General features: G+C 36.9%; 6 protein-coding genes across 6 annotated transcripts; 3 read left to right on the forward strand and 3 right to left on the reverse strand.

Moving 5' to 3' along the window:
• Positions 1 to 665: 665 nt before the first annotated feature.
• ADR1 (DNA-binding transcription factor ADR1) lies at positions 666 to 4,667 on the forward strand (the record flags this gene model as incomplete). Its single annotated transcript, XM_033909558.1, has 1 exon — positions 666 to 4,667. The coding sequence occupies one exon, from the start codon at positions 666 to 668 to the stop codon at positions 4,665 to 4,667; it is 4,002 nt and encodes a 1,333-aa protein (XP_033765449.1).
• A 566-nt stretch (positions 4,668 to 5,233) lies between these two features.
• RAD9 (chromatin-binding protein RAD9) lies at positions 5,234 to 9,142 on the reverse strand (the record flags this gene model as incomplete). The annotated part of the gene is made up of 1 exon (XM_033909559.1): positions 5,234 to 9,142. One exon carries the CDS (start codon positions 9,140 to 9,142, stop codon positions 5,234 to 5,236), a length of 3,909 nt encoding a protein of 1,302 aa, XP_033765450.1.
• A 310-nt stretch (positions 9,143 to 9,452) lies between these two features.
• Positions 9,453 to 10,703, reverse strand: SPR28 (septin SPR28; the record flags this gene model as incomplete). The annotated part of the gene is made up of 1 exon (XM_033909560.1): positions 9,453 to 10,703. The coding sequence occupies one exon, from the start codon at positions 10,701 to 10,703 to the stop codon at positions 9,453 to 9,455; it is 1,251 nt and encodes a 416-aa protein (XP_033765451.1).
• Positions 10,704 to 11,090: 387 nt separating this feature from the next.
• Positions 11,091 to 12,488, reverse strand: MFB1 (Mfb1p; the record flags this gene model as incomplete). The annotated part of the gene is made up of 1 exon (XM_033909561.1): positions 11,091 to 12,488. The coding sequence occupies one exon, from the start codon at positions 12,486 to 12,488 to the stop codon at positions 11,091 to 11,093; it is 1,398 nt and encodes a 465-aa protein (XP_033765452.1).
• Positions 12,489 to 12,965: 477 nt separating this feature from the next.
• On the forward strand, positions 12,966 to 15,074 carry GTB1 (Gtb1p; the record flags this gene model as incomplete). The annotated part of the gene is made up of 1 exon (XM_033909562.1): positions 12,966 to 15,074. One exon carries the CDS (start codon positions 12,966 to 12,968, stop codon positions 15,072 to 15,074), a length of 2,109 nt encoding a protein of 702 aa, XP_033765453.1.
• Positions 15,075 to 15,694: 620 nt separating this feature from the next.
• Positions 15,695 to 16,942, forward strand: SPAR_D04210 (uncharacterized protein; the record flags this gene model as incomplete). Its single annotated transcript, XM_033909563.1, has 1 exon — positions 15,695 to 16,942. One exon carries the CDS (start codon positions 15,695 to 15,697, stop codon positions 16,940 to 16,942), a length of 1,248 nt encoding a protein of 415 aa, XP_033765454.1.
• Positions 16,943 to 17,345: the final 403 nt, after the last annotated feature.

Here is a 17,345-nt window from a genome sequence, read left to right on the forward strand (position 1 = left end):
TGTCTATCGGCGTTGTTCGAGCTTAGGACGATGCGGTAGACTGAGGAAGGGTGAATGTCGGTAGTTAGCCGTCGTCAACTAAATAAAGTGTTATTTTTTCTTTATTCTTCTCTTGGTTTGGTAGTATTTTCATTTTTCTTCATGTTTCACTTTGCCACAGCTCGTCAAAGAAGAACGCCTTAGAAATAGAACAGCGTTTTCGCTACAGGTGTTGTTGTTGTTGTTTTTGTTTATTGTGCTGTACTTGTAATATTTTTTCCTGGACTTCCGGCTGGAAACTTTCTTCCCTTGAAGACCGTTTAAAAACAACAGCTATATATCATTGATCTGAAATTATCAGTGGCCTTTTTTTAAAAAATTGATTCCTCTTTATTCCAACATTTGCTCGAATAATATAGAAAAGCCCGGTTTTTTTATCTTTGAAAGAAAGGAAAAGGTATCATAGCAAAAGTTTATCGTTGCCACTCTGTTCGATATACTCCCTCTTTTTCTTTTGAAGGATAACATTGATTTGCATAAATTAATCAGCCTTTTCGCTACTTTCCTAGCCGCCCCTTTATTCTGAAAACTTCAGAATAAATATTTTCTGCTACTATTCCTTACTTTTCTATAACAATTTTGTTACAAAAAATTACTAAAAAAGAAAAAAACTATATTCTCTAACTATGGCGAACGTAGAAAAACCAAATGATTGTTCAGGTTTCCCTGTTGTTGACCTGAGTTCGTGCTTTTCTAACAATTTCAATAGTACGAAACAGGAAATAGAAATGGAAACAGATGATTCACCAATTTTATTAATGTCATCATCAGGTTCAAGAGAAAATTCGAACACTTTCTCTGTCATACAGAGGACGCCGGACGGAAAGATCATCACCACGAATAATAATATGAACTCTAAGATTAACAAGCAACTGGACAAATTGCCTGAAAATTTAAGACTTAATGGTAGAACCCCCAGTGGGAAACTAAGATCATTTGTTTGCGAAGTTTGTACGAGAGCGTTTGCAAGACAAGAGCATTTGAAAAGACATTACAGATCGCATACAAATGAAAAACCTTATCCCTGTGGTCTCTGTAACAGATGCTTTACTAGGAGGGACTTATTGATCAGACACGCCCAAAAAATTCATAGTGGTAATTTAGGGGAAACAATTTCTCAAACTAAGAGAGCATCTAGAGCAATAACTAAAGCTCGAAAAAATTCCGCTTCCTCAGTTAAATTTCAAACTCCTAATTACGGAACTCCAGAACATGGTAATTTTTTGAATCGCACCACCACCAATACAAGGAGAAAGGCAAGTCCCGGCGCTAATGTGAAACGTAAGTATTTGAAAAAACTCACCCGCAGAGCTTCATTTAGCGCACAGTCTGCCTCCAGCTATGCTTTACCCGACCAATCTTCGTTAGAACAACATCCAAAGGATCGTGTCAAGTTTTCCACACCTGAATTAGTACCGCTCGACTTGAAAAATTCCGAACTTGACTCTACATTTGACCTGAATCTGAATCTAGATTTAGGCATAAACCTAGATTCCAATTTCAACATAGCATTGAACCGCTCTGATTCTTCTGGATCCACAATGAATTTGGACTATAAATTGCCGGAAGCTGCAAATAACTACACGTATTCTTCCGGCTCACCAACTGGCGGATATGTCGCTGCTAACTCGAGTTCCAAGAACGCTTCATTTAACGATGCAGACTTATTGTCGTCGTCGTACTGGGTAAAAGCTTATAATGATCATTTGTTTTCAGTATCAGAAAGTGACGAAACTTCTCCAATGAATTCCGAATTAAACGACAATAGATTGATTGTCCCAGATTTGAAATCGACTATAAATCAATGGAAGGATTCAAGGTCCTCCTCTTGGACTGTTGCTATAGATAATAATAATAATAATAATAATAATAATAATAATAACAATAACAATAATAACAAAGACTCTGGCAACCACACTGACTTCGTCGATTTTCAAGAACTGTTGAAGAATGATGCGTTAGCTAACGATTCATTGGAGACTACGGCAGTTTTGAAAGAATTTAATCTTTTACATGATGATAGTGTAAGCGCCACCGCTACATCAAATGAACTTGACCTTTCCCATTTGAACCTATCCAACTCTCCCATTTCTCCTCATAAGCTAATTAATAAGAATAAGGAAGGAAGTAATGACGATGTATTGATTTCTTTCGGACTCAGTCAGCCTTCCAATTGCGAAGACGATCTGGATAAATTGTGTAACATGACTAAAGATGTTCAAGCCATCTTCAGCCAATATATGAAAGGAGAAGAGTCTAAACGATCACTAGACCACTTTCTATCATCGTCAAATCGAAAAGAAAACCCAGATAGCGGCAATTATACCTTTTATGGGTTAGATTGTTTGACATTGTCGAAAATATCAAGAGCCCTACCGGTCTCTACTGTAAACAATGAACAACCTTCTCATTCTACCGAATCCAAGCTATTCAATGAACCAATGAGGAATATGTGCATCAAAGTGCTTAGCTACTACAACAAGTTCAGTCACGATGGTAGTGGAACTTCCATGGACTCTAATCCAAATTTGCTATCCAAAGAATTGTTAATGCCAACTATAACTGAACTGAACGAATATTTGGACCTTTTCAAAAATAATTTCCTCCCCCATTTTCCTATTATTCACCCAAGCTTGCTCGACTTGGATTTGGATAGTTTGCAGCGATACACTAATGAGGATGGATATGATGATGTTGAAAATGTGCAGTTGTTTGATCGCTTAAGTCAAGGTACAGATAAAGATTATGATTATGAGCACTATCAAATCTTGTCCATTTCCAAAGTCGTTTGTTTGCCTTTATTTATGGCCACATTTGGCTCTTTGCATAAATTCGGTTACAAGCCTCAAACAATAGAATTGTATGAAATGAGTAGAAGAGTATTACATTCCTTCTTGGAGACTAAAAGACGATGCCGCAGCACACCAGTGAATGATAGTCATCAAAATATTTGGCTGATGCAATCTCTAATATTGAGCTTCATGTTTGCTCTAGTTGCGGATTATTTGGAGAAGATTGACTCTTCTTTAATGAAAAGACAATTGTCCGCACTATGTTCTACAATCAGATCGAACTGTTTACCAACAATTTCTGCAAATTCCGAGAGGGGTATTAATAATAACAATGAACCTTTAACCTTCGGTTCTTCTCTTCAGTACATCATTTTCGAATCAAAAATTAGATGCACCTTCATGGCTTACGATTTTTGTCAGTTCTTGAAATGTTTCTTCCATATTAAGTTCGATCTGTCCATAAAGGAAAATGATGTTGAAACTATTTATATTCCCGATAATGAGTCAAAATGGGCCAGTGAATCGATAATATCTAACAGACATACTGTGCAAAAGCAAAACCTTTATGACTTTAGAAACTTTTATTACAGTTTTACGTATGGACACTTGCATTCAATACCAGAGTTTTTAGGGTCGTCGATGATTTATTATGAATACGATTTAAGGAAAGGAACCAAATCCCATGTATTTTTAGATAGAATCGATACGAAACGGTTAGAGAGGAGCCTAGATACTTCTTCTTATGGCAATGATAATATGGCAGCAACGAACAAAAATATCGCTATCTTAGTTGATGACACTATAATTTTGAAGAATAATTTGATGTCAATGAGATTCATTAAACAGATTGATCGCACATTTACTGAAAAGGTTAGAAAGGGGCAGATCGCAAAGATATATGACACCTTTTTAAGTTCCAAGAATTTAAATTTTCTGAAGAATTACTCAGTTGAAGTGTTATGTGAATTTTTAGTTGCGCTGAACTTTTCAATTCGTAACATTTCGTCTTTATACATAGAAGAAAATGATTATTGCCAAAGAATGAATTCCCTGGAGCTGCCAAGAATTCACTTGAATAATCAAGCGCTTTCCGTTTTCAATTTACAAGGCTACTACTATAGCTTTATCCTAATTATTAAGTTTTTATTGGATTTTGAAGCAACTCCAAATTTCAAGTTACTGAGAATTTTTATTGAGTTGAGAAGCCTTGCGAATTCTATTTTGCTTCCTACACTCTCAAAATTATATCCGCAAGAGTTTTCTGGATTTCCAGATGTTGTATTTATGCAACAACTTATAAATAAAGATAACAGCGCGCTTGTCCCCGATTCATATACAAACGAACACAACAATAGTGCAAATGCAGCTGTTAAAATCAAATTGGCCAAAAAGATCAATGTTGAAGGACTTGCGATGTTTATTAATGAAATCTTGGTCAATTCTTTTAACGATACCTCTTTTTTAAATATGGAAGATCCTATTCGAAATGAGTTTTCTTTTGATAATGGGGAGAGGTCGGTGATGGACATAGCTCGTCCAGCGCATTTCTTATTGGATTCAGGTTTAGAAGGTATCAACTTCAACGGCCTAAATGATTCACATCAAACTGTTTCTACTTTAAATCTTTTGCGCTATGGGGAACATCATTCATCCAAACATAAAAGTGGAGGAAAGGGACAAGGATTTGCTGAAAAGTACCAGTTATCTCTGAAGTATGTTACTATTGCCAAATTATTTTTCACCAATGTTAAAGAAAACTACATTCATTGTCATATGTTAGATAAGATGGCTAGTGATTTCCGCACTCTGGAAGGTCATCTAAAGGGAAACAGCTGACGATTGATTGTTTCGTTGCTGATGTGTGTCATTTTAGCATTCAACTCTTTCTGGTGAGGATTTGAATGTTTCATTTTGTTTCTTATCAACCAACCATGCATACGATTGAAGTGTGACTCCTAGAACGCCGATCTCCTATCCTTAAAATTGTTAACACAAAAATTTTTCATTCCTTTGGCGTCTTAATTCGCCTATTGAGATGAGTTTCGTTATTGCTCTTTATTTTGTTCCATTTTATATTACGTCCTGTATCATGTTTAACCTGTTCAACTTATACCTCATGACTAAAAAAGAAAAACTATTTATGAAAGTTCGTTCATTTCAAGATGCGAGCTTAAAATATATATGCTTGATTTATAAATTCGTGTATAGGAAAAAGACCTTACCAACGTTGTTGGTTACCGTATATAATTAATACCTTATCTTGAGAATTAAACTATCCTGGTGTTTTAGGGGTTGTTCTCAAATTGTAATTAAAAAATCTTTAGAATTTTTTATTCAATTGTCCTTTTCTATAAATTATTGAGTTTATACATTTCTATATCACCAAGTCAGAAATAGTGTTTTTATATATCATTATCCGTAACATCATCGTGAAAACCAGTATCCTCGTTAATTATTGTCTGGATTAGCCATTCTTTTGATTCGGTGTGAAATTTATAATCAAGGTTTTTAAATTTCACAGTTACTTGACTTCTCAATTTTTCAAGAAGCCTCATCTGGGATTTACCGTTATTTTCGTTAACATATATGAGAAACTTCAATTTTTGATCAGACAATGCTGATCCTATTCTGGGCACTAAAGAGCCTAAAGTATTTAATAATGGTTCCGTATTATCCACATCGATATTGGGCAAATCAATTGTAAGCATTCTACCTGCGCTCAAACAAGCAAAAGCGAATTTGACAAAACTGTCCAATTCAGATCTACCCCATATAATAACAATGTAGTCATGTAGCAGTTTTCTCACTCCGCATATCTGATCTCTTAAATTAGATCCCCGTAAGAATTCTGTATAAAATGAGAAAATGTTGTTAGATTTGATAATTCCTCCCTTTGATTGGTAATCTGACGATAACCGGAAACTCTCACCCGAAGGTAATAAGTACTGGTATATCAAGTATGGCATTATTCTTTTCTTTTCAATGCATGCACTTATAAATTTCCAATGTAGTGTAGGCCACCCCAACGCCAAAGTTTCTAAGTACTTTAAGCTTCTTAAATGTCGTTTCGTGATCAGGCAAGCGAACCTGTAATCGGTAAATAAGGAATGAGGTTTCCAGATTAGTTTCATGATTGATTCCCGAATATTCTCTAAATTCCCTTTATTAATTAGAGGCTTAGCTGGTGGATGAGTGAAATTAAATAGAGTGGAAAATCCAGACTCAATCACAGTACCGCCTTGCGATTCAATGATCTGACGCAGTTCATCCCTATTTTCAAATAAGCTTGTCAAAACAAAAATACATTTATCAAATACATTCCCCTTTCTGATTTCTCCGGAAGAAAAAAGTAAGCCTGGAACTCCCACATACTCTGATAATGAGTCCTTCGTATCCTTTTTAATAATTTCCTTCTTTTCGGAGCTCGATTCCAGCTCGTTATTATGCACACTAGTATGGGCGTTCATCCCTTTTTCATCATCAGTGAGTTTCTTCGGAGACAGAACGTTGGTCATTGACTTCCTTCCTCTAATGGGATGCCTCAAGTACCTGTATGCGTCGCCTTTAGTTTTTTCATTATCTTCCAATATTATTTTTGCCCTTTTGGCCCACTCGCTTAGGTCAAGGCTAATGGAGCTCAGAGCTTTGATTATGGTTCTTTTCCCCAACGATCCGCTTGAATTTTTCTTTTTCAAATGAACCGTATCATATCCTCGAATACACCTTATTGTATTGGGATCATGGCTACGACATTCTAGACCAACCACTACGTACTCATTTCCATCAGAGGTAACTGCGTCCCCTACCCTGATGTCCAAATAGTAGATGTCCTCGCCTTTGGTTAGTGACCTTCCTGTTTCAAAATAAATCCAACAACCATCTTGATTAGTGTCAACTTCCAGTAGAATACCTGGATAAAATTTGTAATTCCACGAATACTGACACCATACAGCATTTCCAAAAATTATGTTCTCCTTCGATAAGAAACTATTATCTTCCGTTTTAATGCTTTCAGGAAACACGTAAGACTGCTCTTTAGAACCCTTGTCAGATCCTGTATCCCCTGTTTGTATGGAGATGCTGCAAGACGCTTCCCTTTTGATGGGAGCAGTATCAAAATTTGAGCTTCTTTTGAAGCGTTTTGTGGGCGATGCCTTAGCGCTTCTGTTCTCCTCATCCTCACCAATTTCTATTGTATCCTTTTGACGCCGCTTTATCGTTCTTCGGTTCCGAATGATCTCTTGTGACTCACTTGGAAACAACTGCATGAGATTTTTCTGAAGTTCAGAGTTCTTTCCCTTACCTTCCTGTTTAGTCGAAACCACATCCGAAGATTCTGTGCCGCCTGGTTCATCTGAGTTGTATTCTGCGTTATCAGGATGAATTTGAAGTGACTCTGCCTTGCTTTTTCTTGTCTCTATCAGAGTTACTTCCTCGTTTATCACCTCTTTTGGAGAAGCATCAAAATCTTGTTGCTCTTCAACTTCAGGTAACTCTTGAGTTAGTTCAATCTCGCTCATAATTGTACTCTCCTTTTTTGTATCAAGCTCATTTTGGGACATGCGTTCTGTTTCATCACTTCCTAAATCAGATCTTTGCTTTCCTGAGAGTTGTAGGTATATTTTATCGGTTATTTCCTTTTGCCCATTAAAATCGGATGAACCAGCTATGATAATGTCATCCTCGATACCTGCATTTGAAGAATGTTGAATATCATTCGAGAAGACATTGTTTATTTCTTCTTCTTTCTCATGCACATTAAATGCGTCCTTTTCCTTCGGAATAGGCGAAGAATTCGAGGGCTTTGACATCGTATTCTTAGATGGCGAACTAGTCTCAGGAACCTCTAATATGGGCTCAAAGTTGATTCGAGAAAGATTAACAGGAGTTTCTAAGGTCGCATTCAGAGCATTTTGTTCAGGAGAATTGATTATCTGGGTTTTTATTTCCTCTGTTTGACTAGTAGACTGAAATTCAGGTCCTCTTTGAGCAGATATGCCCTGTGAAAGTGATGAAACGATTATTTGTGTCTCCAATTCATTATTTGCTTCAGTATTGTAACTTTTAGATAAGGGTTGTGTATCAATTGAAACACTATCTGGGGGCATTTCTTGTGTTCTCGGATTATTGACTACTTGCGTGGATCTATTGCTATTATTCTCCGTTTTGTCTTTGGAATATCGGAACACCCACCTCTTGGATGGTGCCCCATTGCTTGCGCTCTCAATGGAGGGCATTTCTTCCTCTTCATTGTTGCGTGAGGGAGTGCCAGACGCAGCACTTTTCTCAAAATCGATATATGAGTTGTTCACGTCGTTTTCTCGACTCGAAAAGTTCAGATTCTTGTCTATTTCGTTAATCTCCTCCGATTCATTACTTTGAATTATTTGATTATTTCGTACTCTGATATTATCTTTTGAACAGTCCTCACCTTTCTTTTTCATTGCATTTTCTTCCTCGGTGGCCTTTGTGTCATCTTCGTTATTGCCAAAAACTTTGTTTACATTTCTTATGGTCCAGTCATTCTCGGTAATTACGTTCTTGTCATAAGAACTTATTGAATTAGGTGATCCTGTTGATGTCGTAATTTCAGTTTTTTGAACCCCTCTATCTCGCGCCCCTCCACTTTGAATTAGATCGTCTTTATATCTTTTGGGTGTAACGACTCCTTCAAGTGCACCGTCATAATTATCAACAGAATGTTCAGCCATCTGTACAAAAGTGGCATCCGCTTCTGTAACTTCTAATGACGTATTATTCTCTCCATCATTTTGCTCTCTATAAAAATAAAACTCAGTATTTGACTTCAACTTTTTGAAAGTTTGTTGTTCCGATGAATTAGTAGTAGTGTGCAAATTCAACTTTTTTCTCGACATCAAAGGCGTATCTTCCAGATCAGAGCTTTGGTATTTGGTCAAGAGATTTTCTTTGCCGGGGGTTCGATTACTTTTGAAAAAGTTGGCAATCCGGTCAAGATCAGGAGTTCTTTCGTTGTGTGATATGTTAGTATTCGGTCGACCATTATCTCCTACCTCAATACTTAACTCATCATCATGTTGTGGACTTTCGTCGAGTAAACCCAAAGATTTTTGGAATATGTCACTTGTATTCATAAATTTAACAGGGTTTGGATTTGATTTGGGACTTCCGTCGACTATGTTCGTGACATTAGCCTTGTTTTCCAACGCATCAACAGGAACGTTTGTTTCGTTCATGTCGCTATCTGTTGAGGGAGAATGTGGAGCTCCCGTTGAAACACTTTGGATAACTCGATCTGGGGAGCTTTTCCATTGAACCAACTGACCTGACATAGCCCGAACGTTGATGATTTACTCAATATGCTCACTTCTACTGCTTTTTCTATCTTGCTTAATTCACATTGCTCATCGTTGTAAACATCTACGAATAAAAATCCTCGCGTATATAAACCGGAACAGGAATACTCACTGAAAATTTAAAGCCGTACCAGTATTTGGAAAGACACAAGATCATATAAATGGCACATCGAGAAAATATACTACAGAATAATATAAGTTTTTTTACATCCATAGCAGTGCACTCTAAAAAGCAATCGATTTTTTATTTCCTATGTATCTAATTTTAACAAGGCTATAAATTTATTTAGACCTTATTTTTATCAGGACTTGCCAGCATTTTTTCCAGCAAATCAATCTTCCTCTGATAATCTTCAATAATCCTGTTCTTTTCGTCTATTTCTTTGTGTATTTGGTAGGAACTTTCATCATTCGTATCTAAATTCCCAAGTGTTCTACTTGAACTATTTCTTCTGGTGGAAACGTTGCTGATACTTCCTCTGGAGCTTTCGTCGATGAAACTATAATTCGGAATATCATAGTTGATTTTCTTATCGGTTAACACTTTGGCTCTGTAATTTTCATACAAGACATTGTTTGTCACATCTTTTAATTCCTGAAGGTGTGAACCTAACAGTATTGCCTTTAAAAATATAAAATCCGAGGTGTTCTGGTCCTCGACAACCAAACTACCCCATTCATATACCCTGATATGCTCAACACTATTTTCCGAATTTGTGCGGAAAGTTTTGCTGCAAACAATGGCAAATGGTGATATGTCTTTGATTTTCGTGTCATGACAGTACTTAGATTTTGCTGAACTGGAATCGATATCCATATCATAGAGAGCCAATGTTTCACCTAAATTGTCATTTTTAAAATCAAAAACACGTATATTGTTCTCTAGAATTTCTTGGCGTACAATGGTTTTGTGTAAATTTAATTCGGTTTCCGTAAGACCATCGGCTTTTGAAATAATGGGAATTAAATTAACTTTATCGCAAATCGTTTTCATTAACTCAATATCAAATTTCTTGACTCCTCTAGGAGTACTCTTAAGAAAATATAAACAAACATGGGGCCTACCATCGGTGTCCTTTGTGTTTCTCTTTATTCTAACCTCTTCCTTTAAAACGTTCGCAAACTGTTGGTCTAAGTAATTTTTTATGACAACAGAGCTTTGCGAATTGTCGATGTTATCGCCGCAGCCTGGAAATGATATGATATCTAATGTAACAGGTACCCCTAGTTCATCGTTTAAATAAACTCTTCTGGTAACAAGTTTTAGCCCAGGGCTCAAATGGGCTGTTTTATATCCAGGATCTATATCCTCAATGGCGTTTCCTTTTTCTAAGGTTACGTTATTTATTACTTCATCATTGTTATCATCAGAAAGTGATATATCCTGACCGCATAGATTGTTTAAAAATGTTGATTTACCACTGCCTTTTTCTCCAAGTAGTAAAATTGACAACTGCAATCCCTTCTTGTAACCTTTGCGACGCCTTAATTCATCTCTATTGGGAGTATGATGTTCAAGGGCTGAATTATCTTTCATTGAGAATGGTTTGATTATTAGTCGTCTTTATATATGTAGAATAGCTCTTTATTTTGTATTGATTTATCAAAATTGCTTTTATTTACTTTTCTTATGGGAACGACACAAAATGTAGACGCATGTCTTTTTTTTGAAGTTTTCAGTATGATCGATCAATTTAGCGGACAATAAAAAATAATTCTATCAACGTTAAAATCATGAAAATGGGAACGAAATCTCTAAAGGCAACCGCAAATTATCGTATTATTGATAGAATATAAACGTTTATTTATTTATATATGTACATTTGTGCCTAGGATAGCACCATGCTTGCATAAAGCCGTTCTAACTTTCGCTGTTAATTCATAGAAAATGGTTGGGAGCAATGTAAATTTGGGGTGCTTTCCATTATATATCAGAATTAGTATTAGCATCAAGCTGTCTGATAACATAATCATTCGTGTTCGAATTACTGGGAATTTCCAAATCGATTTTCCGATAGGATATCTTATTACCGTTTGTAACAACGGCCTTTAATTTGCTTCTTTGATGAGGTTTGGATGATTCTATTACTGGGGAAGTGTGGCTTCTTTGAAATCTGTTTTCATCATTTTTCTCTGTTACTCTTTTACAGTTCGGGCTATTTTCTTTCATTATTAATTGTTCATAATTTGCTATCTTTCTACTGTTGACTCTTTTAATTGACAGAGGATTACCTGTTTCACTCGTATAATCGGGACAATGCCTTTCAATTTCCTCTAAATAACCTCTTGAGACGCTCCTTCTACCAACTTTCGGTAGTACTTCAGAAGGAGGACTTATGATTTTTCTGAAATCTTCGTCGTTAACACTTAACGAACTGGGTAATTTCATCCTTGGATTATCTTTTTTCTTGGTTTTTAATGGCCTGCTATCTCTAAATATTAATTTTTCAAAAAGTTCGGCCTTATCTTTGACTTTACTAGATTTTCTCAACCTTGTGATTGAGTCAGACGATTCGGTAGATGTAGGCGTCACCTCTTTGTAGTCAGGATCTCGTGGCCTAGTGAAATCAGTTGTAATATTATTCCAATCATCGTCCAGTAGTTTGGGAGAGGAACTTGAAAATACTGAATTTGTTGAGCTTCTAGAATAGTTAGAAAATGTTGGGGATGGGGTGAGGGGCGGCTTTTTGAGTAAATCTTCCTCAAAGGTTGTATTTTTCTCTAACTCATGAAGAGAATGTATTTCATCATAGTTCTCCTCTATGTATGTGTCATCCGAATCTGCCGAATGCGTCCTAAATGCCTTATCATTTAGCTCGATAAACTGATTCATTCCTTGAAGTATTGCCGTATGAGCGATTTGTTCCCTTGATATTTCCGTGCGTTCGCTCAAATGCATATTTAAATCTTTCACAGAGGCATTTTCTTTGCTCTCGACCTCATTCGGTCCGTGACTTATTGACTTTCTAGCCGTATCCACAACACCTAGTTTATATTTTCGCTGAACATTCCGTAATGATGCAACTAGGGAAATGTTGTGATTATTCAAGGTTCGCATTGCCTTTCTATTGAGGTTCAAAACATCAAAGATATCAACAAGGACATTTTTGGTCCACCACATATTCCCGTTTGAACCAATCACAGCATTTCTGTAAACAATGTTTTCATTTGCCAGCATCCTCAGCAAGGTGCAAGTTTTCCCTATGCTTTGTAAATCATTCATATCCAGGTGAGACAATATTCGGAATAATAGGTTTAACGGTAAGTTTGTCAGAGACTTCTCCTCCAGCGGCGTCTGTACATTATGAGTGAATGAAGACATCTATGTGGTAGAAAGAATAAAACTGATTATAGAACAACAATGAATTTCACTTGTGGAATTTGGCTGATTTTTCTGCTATTCTGTATGAGGTATTTGGCAAGTAGTGACAGAGACTCCTTGGTTATTCGAAAGCTTTCTTTTGTTTATAGCAAGGTATACAAATTTTCTTTCTCTATTTTGTGAGCAAGTTTGCAAATGTTGTTAGTTGTTTCCCAACCGGTTGAATAATTTTGGCAGGTGTGTCAACGTTTTTAGTCCTTATGAAGACATCAGCTGGAATAAAGATAAACACAGTTGTTTGGGTCAAAACAAAACGGGTATCACCAATGCCTTTTTTTACATTCTTACCCGGCCGTAAAATGAATAATAGTAATATATGGAGACGGTGTTGAAAGACATTGCAATAGAAGCGGAGGATTCTTCACTGCATATAAGAAGCACAAAGGCGCATTTGCTAGCTTGCCAACAAGATTTGCTATGGTGAGTGTGTTATCTTTATTTTTGCTAATAATTGAGCAATCGCCTCTTGTAGTGTCATCGCAACTAATCCAAGGGCATGTAGTAGGTGTTCCCAGGGAGAGACAGCATTTGTATGACTCAAATGAACCAGATTTGACCAAGTGGCACTGTCTGAACCACGAAGATATTGTACTGGATTTAAGCCAGATCAATGATGGGGTTTGTGATTGTCCTGATGGTTCAGATGAGCCCGGCACAGCCGCCTGCGAGGAAGATATATTTAAAAGCGTTGCAGAACGAACGGGAAAAGTAAATAAGTACTTTTATTGTGATAACAAGGACTTTATTCCGAGATATGTACGAAAGTCGGAAGTCGCAGATGGTATTTGTGATTGCTGTGACTGTTCTGATGAACTACTTTCTGAATATAAGCTCTTTGATGTCGGATCTAACTGTTCTCAATTAAAAAATGAATTTGATATTATGGCCTCTACAGAGCTGTTAAGCTATCGGGAAGGTAAAAAGGCTCTGGATGCGCTAGAAAAAAAATATGGTATAAAGGAAGATGGCATGGCCCACAATAGTTGCATAAATGAAGATAGGGAAAAGGTTTCTAACGAGATAAAAGTACTCTCCGACAGGCTTGCAAAAGATCGAATCAAAGTAGAACAATCGAGGGGCGATTACTTCAATCAATTAACCCAGGACCCCATTTTGTATCGGTTCGAACAATTGAATAGTGCTCGTTTGGGGTCGGACATTCTGGCTTCGTTCACCATGGTCTCAAGAGTGAGTAAAGGTTATCAGGATATACTCAGGATTTTAAGCGATTTATCAGAGGCCTACACACCCTCCCTGAATGATAAAGTTGTCAATGATAATATTAAAAAATTCAGAAAAGTTAGGAGACGGGCTGAAAAGGCCAAAATTACTGCCGATAGCAAAATTGATGGCGACCAGGCAGAAAATCTCTTTTCATACTTTACGGAAGAAGTACCTCAAATCTTTTTGAAAAGAGAATCTGAGTACTCGTTAAGGTATGTTATAGGCAAATCTAATTTTGTTCAAGCGCTAGTGGAGGGTAAAATTAACTATACCAATGATATCCTAGAATACATTAAAGAATTTCGATCGATTATGGATGATATCTCCCAGAATTACAATGTCAACTTTCAAGATGCAGGGGTCAAAAGTGCTGCCGATTCGTATAACAATTATTTGGGTGAATACGGCGAGCGGATTGAATTAGGACCAATCCATCCGTCAGAGAGCCTTTTGGAATCGTTGAACGCAGTAACAACGTTTGTTAATGAAAATGCGCCAAAGGTATTGCCACCAGACGCCAGTGAACCGGAACAAGATACGAACGATTATCTTATTGGTACTTTTGAAGGTCTGCGTAATAAGCTTAAAGAGATTCTATCTAAACTAAACTTGTTTTCATCTAGGAGAGACTTGGTCTCATTAGAAAAGAGATTTCGCTCTTATGAAAGTCAAGTCAATCTCCTGGAGAATGAATTAAAGCTTAAGATGGCCTATAAGAAAATATTAGATGATACTCAAAATGAAGGAAATGGCACTACTGCAGGAAATTTGCCTGAGCTTTTAGAACGAATGGGATCTCAATCTTACTGTCTCGAAGACATACTGGATAACTATTCGTACGCTATATGCTTCGAACATCCAATGGTTGAAGGTGCTATATATCAATCTGAAGATAAGGTCGGCGGCAAAAAAGTTTTGATCGGCCATTTTAAAACATCAGGTTTTAATGTAGACTTAAACATGGAAAAATACGTAGAACATTTAAAGGCCATGTATGATGAGAAGAGCGATTTGATCTCAAACTTAGCAGCTATACAAGAAGATGATGACAAGACGCAACGCTACATATTCGGGAACTTAAACGAACTGAATAGTGGTCTGGTATTAGAATACGAAGATGGAGACCAGTGCTGGAATGGTCCGCGTAGATCGGCTACGGTATTTGTTCGCTGCAGTGACACGTTCAAAATTCGGAGTGTACATGAAGTGACTAAGTGCAGCTACATTTTTGATGTCACTGGACCTCTGGGCTGCAACAAGACTTTCGAATACGAGCCCCCTAAGTTCAACTTAGTTGAGTAACTGGAAAAGAGTAGATACACTTTTTTAGTGAGTAAACAACTGGGAATGCCGATGCTGCAGCCGCGATACTCTTTTCCGCAACAACAGCAATATTTCCCTCGGCCAAAACGCGAAAAGACGGCAAATAAGTATATCGTTCCAAATACTGGTAGTTCTGTACGACTTGTTCGAATAACGCGAAAAGAGAGTACGGCTTTAATCACCCCACACGGCTTGTATTTTTTCGGAGAACACAAGTAATAAACGTAATGCTAGTTTTTCCGTCTAGCCGATGTTTATGCGGCTTTTATTTTTTTTTTTTTTTTTTTTTTTTTTCATGTTTGTTCTTCCGGTTTCCAAGATGTTTTACAGGTTTATTACAGTGAATTCCAAAAGCTGTGTTTACTACTGGAATTTGTATGCATATGTTTTGACAATCTTAGGCCTACGCATTTTAAACGTGTTGGTTATAAGAAATAGTGTTTACCAGGAACACACATCTGGGCTTGAATTTATAATGTATAGACATATAAAAATGAAGACATTTCTTGAGTGATAATTGCCGCCCTACTGTATATGATAGTTTCTTAATAGTAAGGGTGTATAAGAAAGGTCGTGCATACATACAGAGGTATTTAGCGATGCTTGAATCGAACAGTGATAAGATAAAGTTTGCTCCTGTTAAGGAGGTGGACTACAAAAAACCAGTGAGCAAGAGTAAAAACTATACTCTTATTAACGACATCCAGCCATTGGAGTGGTATTGTCACAATGATAGTGAAAGTGGTTACCAACACACCGTAAATAATAAGACAGACGGTGGTAGGGGTTTATTCAGAGTAATGAAGAAATCGATGGAGACTAGAGTGGAGACCCAAACGCTATATTTTACAGATTTGCAAACAGGCTTGTGTGGATTTGTTCAATTACTGTATTCTACGGTTATGGGTGGTTTCTATAAAGGTTTCCAATTAAATTTCAAGGTTTTCGGCTCAGAAACTAATAACACTGACTACGACGTCTGGGAAAGTTTCAAATTGGACGATATAGCTGAATTTCAACCATTGAAGTTTGTCTCTAGAAGCGTCATTTTTGAATTCTTGGACAATAAGGATGAAAAATTGGGTTCCATTGGCCAGTTATCTATCAAATGTGATCTACCAACATGTAACAATACGATTCAGAATTTGAAAATTGATTTGTTGGTGGATTTGTTTCAAGGTTTCAAGATGAACCCTAATGGCTGTAATTATTATTTTGATAAACAAGTCTCGACGAGTGATGAATCCATTTCCTCAGACAAAATGATCAGACATGTGTTCGTACCCAGAGGTAAATGCAATGGTCATATTTCCTACGATAAAAAACTCAATAGCGGCGGCTTCCAAAATAAGAATATTTCACTAGCTGACGTTCCTGTGGTTTATCTGGACGCCGTTCAAGGTCTTTTACCAAATAAAGCAGCCAGTAAATGGAATTTCTTATGCTTTCAAAGCGAAAACTACTCTGTTCTGGCTATAGAATTCACCACTCCTCAAGAACACGATAACGTCACAGTAACAGTTTGGTCAATTACAGAAAAAAACAAACTGATATCCATTGGTTCTTCTGTCCATAGCCCAAAACGTCATGTGAGGTTCCGTGCCACTAGTACAGATAAAGAAAGTGGCTGGGTATATCCAACCTCCATCAAGTTCCCCGGTGGATTTTCAGAACACGACTTGAGGCTAGTTAATAGATACGACGTTCTTGGTGAGTTGCCAAGCATGGTTAGGTCGTTAGCTCAAAAAATTGTCAGTATTAAACCTTTCATCTATCAGTACTGTCAACCTTCTAAGTATAAACACGAAAAAGGTATCTCCATCGTTGAAAGTACTTTCATCAGTTGAACAAAAATGTGAAAGCATTTTCACATGATCTTTTCCTTCTTCCTTTTCTTCCCTCCTTTTTTTTCTTTCCTGTTTCTCCTACCAACTCTAACTAATAATTAATGTATAATTGAAATTTTTACATAATCACAACCTAATAACTAATTCACTATCACTTTTTTTTCTCCATTTTGCGGCCACACTTTCCCCTCCCATGGATTATTGCATCATTGCGCTATGCTTCTTACTTGCGTAAGCCATAGAACGCGATTATCCTTTTCCCCTCGCCGCATACACATTGAAAACATCACAGGAACGGGTAGAATGGCATTTTCGAAATAAAAAGAAATCATATTCTAAATGTTGGGGAGAGAAAACAAAGGGGAATCAATAATCATTAAGGGAAGTCAACCAAACTTTCCTT

Source organism: Saccharomyces paradoxus, chromosome IV (assembly GCF_002079055.1).
Source record: "Saccharomyces paradoxus chromosome IV, complete sequence".
Lineage (NCBI taxonomy): Eukaryota > Fungi > Ascomycota > Saccharomycetes > Saccharomycetales > Saccharomycetaceae > Saccharomyces > Saccharomyces paradoxus.